This window comes from Alligator sinensis, unplaced genomic scaffold, assembly GCF_000455745.1.
Source record: "Alligator sinensis unplaced genomic scaffold, ASM45574v1 scaffold154_2, whole genome shotgun sequence".
Taxonomy (NCBI): Eukaryota; Metazoa; Chordata; order Crocodylia; family Alligatoridae; genus Alligator; species Alligator sinensis.
In genome coordinates, this window is record NW_005842528.1 from 1,085,690 (window position 1) to 1,088,879 (window position 3,190).

General features: G+C 56.0%; 1 protein-coding gene across 1 annotated transcript in view; it reads right to left on the reverse strand.

Annotated features, from left to right (window-relative positions):
* SNRPF (small nuclear ribonucleoprotein polypeptide F) overlaps positions 1 to 1,884 on the reverse strand; it is a 2,489-nt gene extending 605 nt beyond the window's left edge. Inside the window, exons 1-3 of the mRNA XM_006031777.3 lie at positions 1,724 to 1,884; positions 1,522 to 1,647; positions 1,366 to 1,430 (exon numbers count right to left, since the gene is read on the reverse strand). Coding sequence (XP_006031839.1) covers positions 1,366 to 1,430; positions 1,522 to 1,647; positions 1,724 to 1,726 — 194 coding nt within the window. The 5' untranslated portion in view covers positions 1,727 to 1,884. The remainder of the gene's footprint in view (positions 1 to 1,365; positions 1,431 to 1,521; positions 1,648 to 1,723) is intronic.
* Positions 1,885 to 3,190: the final 1,306 nt, after the last annotated feature.

The window sequence follows — 3,190 nt, forward strand, 5'->3', positions numbered from 1 at the left end:
CCCCAGGGAGCAGGACCTTAGTACACATACACCACAACTTGCAATTTAGGTATTAGCACTGGTGTCCAATTAGCACCAAAGCCAAACCACTTGATTATACAGAAGGACGCCACAAGCCATGTGGGTGTGTGCGTAGCTCAATACCCCTTTTTATCTTAAGAAACAGCACTAGAAGGGCTGTTATGATCTTTAGTGCTAGGGCTATCAGCTACAGAAGCAGAGCTCCTTAGCCTAAAATCAGGCAGGGGACAGGGCAGATCTGCCCCTTACAGACCAACTCAAAAGCAGAGATGTGGCCAATTCAGCAGCTTGCTGCTCACGAAAACTTGTGCTGTGCCTCTCGTGTGAACAAGGTCTGCAAAGTGGGAGTTGAGCCTCCCCTGCCTTCTGGCAGGAAGAGCCACAAGCCAGCCCCAACAGGCACAGGCCAGGGTTGGGGCTTGGAGGGAGCACTGAACAGGGGGCCCTGTCTTGAGCAAGGGGCCAGGGCATTGACTCTAGCAAGGTCCCTCCCAGCCCTACAATTCCTATGATTCTCTAATAGCCGGGCCCAACCTTTTCACCATGCAGGCTTTAGGCAGTGCCAGATCCCTCCAATGGGCCCAATCTAGCTGTGGGGGGTTGCATAGCCTGACTGATCTGCCCACCCAGGGAGGAGCAGAGCAGCCCTGACCTAGACACATGGGAAAAGGGGAGAGAAGCAGCTCTGGATGAGTGGTGCAGTGGCTCCTGTACACATGCGTGGAGCCTCGCGTCAGCAAACTTGATTAATCAAGTGTGCTGGAGCACAGAAACTGAAGTGCTTCGGTAGCCTCCCGTGTTACGTGTATCAAGCGTCCCCATGCTGAAAACGTGGTTGCGGGGTGCTTTGAAATAAGTCACGTTGGATGAGTTTTAGTTCAAAGTGCCCTGCTACCATTTTTTCTGTGAAGGTTGCTGTGCAACATGCTGGTACTTTTAATTAAGATGGCTCAGTAATTAAAGTGCCTGCACCACATCCCACAGCACATGCAAAAATGCCCTAGACACATGTGTGTACATGTGCAGGGGAGGAGAGCAGCCGGCCCCAAACCAGACACCTGCAGGGCACCAGGCTGAAGCAGCTCGGATCCAGACACTGGCGGGGGGGGGACACCACAGGATACCAAACAGAGCAGCTCCCAATCTGGATGTGCAGGGGCGGGCCCAGCCCTGCCCACCCTTGGCTGCAACAGCCTGGCGGAGGCTGGCACCCGAGTGCATCACCTCCATTCTGGGCGGCCAACGGGCCAGGGCTGGGGCCATGTCTCCACAGGCTGGGCCCCCCTGGGCTGTAACCCCCCTCCAGAGCAGGACACCTGGCGGCACCAGCACCCGCAGCATTACCTGATGAGGACCTCGCCCAGGTGGCCCGACAAGGCGCCGTCAATGTACTCCTCCGTGTTCGCCAGCTGGGGACACACGGACACACACACACGTGTTAGAGCCGCTCAGAGTTCCCCTCCTCCCCTCAGCCCATGCGGCCGCAGGGCCCGGCCTGACCTGCATGTTCATGTAGCCATCGACGGAGACGAGGTAGCCCTTGTACTCCATGCCCCACTTCAACTTCACCATCACGGGCTTCCCTGTCAGCCCGTTCAGGAAAGGCTTGGGGTTCAGCGGCAGACTCTGCGGGCGGCAGCGACGGTCAGCGCGGCCTCGCTGCCCCTGCCCCCCCGGCCCCGGCCCCGGCCCCGGCCCTCACCATGGCAACGCAGCGCGGCAGCGACGACGGCGCCCAACAAACAAAAAATTGCTCCCGGGCTCCACGTGAGCACGCCGGACGCTTGGAATGGAAGAAGCGGAAGTGACGACCAACTGCTACACTTCCGGGCACGGCGAGCCGGAACCTCTCACCTTTCGCCCCCCCCTCTCGGCCCGCCCACTCCTGGCGCCTATTGGAGCTGGGGCCCATCGCGCCAACGGTAGTCTGCGCGCTGATTGGCCGCTCCGAGGCTCTCGCGATTGGGTACCGTAATGTCCGGAGTGCTGCGCTTCCACTTCTGTACGGGGTGGGGTGGTAGCCCCGGGCTCGCTGGTCCCCGCTCCGCGGGCGGCTGCAGGGCGAGGTGGATACGGGGCCGGCGCTGCCCGGGGACGGCGGCGCTGGGAGGGGGTCTTGGGGCGTCTACAGCGATTTGCGGGGTGGCTGCGCCCCCCGCCCCTCAGGGGCCCGGGCCTGGTAGAGCAGTCGTTACATCCGTGCAGCTTCGGAGGACTAGCACGACAGTATTAGTGCCTTAGCAGAGTGAGTCCAGACCCCCGGGGGTGGATAGCCCTGTGTAGGCGGTGCCAGCTGATATTTTAAGCTGGGTTGGCGCAACTGGCAGTAAAATTAGATCCTCAACCATTTCATACAGTGGGCAAAGGTCCTGCTTTGCCTGGCTCCAAACCAAGTGGGCAAAGGTACCTTGGAGTGATTTCAGCGGCATTTTTTTCTTGAAGTAGCGTATCTGTGTGCATGTAGACACAGGTATAGGAGCACAAAAAAGGCTTTTGCCAGTCTAGCCTTTTCACTCAGGAAATAGGTATAAGCTGCGTGCAGTTTGCTGGTATAGCTATCCTCATGAATATTTTCCGTAATAGATGAGATCTCTGAGTTAGGAAGGAAAAAAATCTCCAGTAAGGGGTGGTGAGGACTGTGAAGAAATCATGAAATCATTAAAAGTACATTTATGGATATTTTACATGTATCTGGAACCGTCCTTTGCACGTGCAAATGTGCAGCCTCAGTCAAGGGAGGCCCTTCAGAAATGCGGCTCTGAAAACACCGGAGGCTGCGCCAAAAAATAATGGGGCACCCTTAATAGTCAGCTGTTGTCTCCTACTTTTGGCAAAGGCTTGTTGTTTTATGTGCTGTTGTTTCTTTTATGTTTTGACACTAATGAGTTGGAGCTGAAATCATGCACTGGGGAACACAAAGTGATCTGTATGAAAAGTAAACGGATTCGTATGCGTGTCAAAGAGGGGGGAGAAATTGGGCATTGCACAGAAGGAATGTGGAAGCTGCGCTTTCACAGACTCCTCAATAGAAATGTGCAGCTGGCTTCGAATCACAGGAATTCCTCAGGAGTTGGTGATGTTAGCCATTTTAGAAATACAGAAGGAGACAGATGGCAGAGGGAAAAGAGAAGGAGAAATTGGGAGGAGAGATCGAAACCCCCTTAGGGGA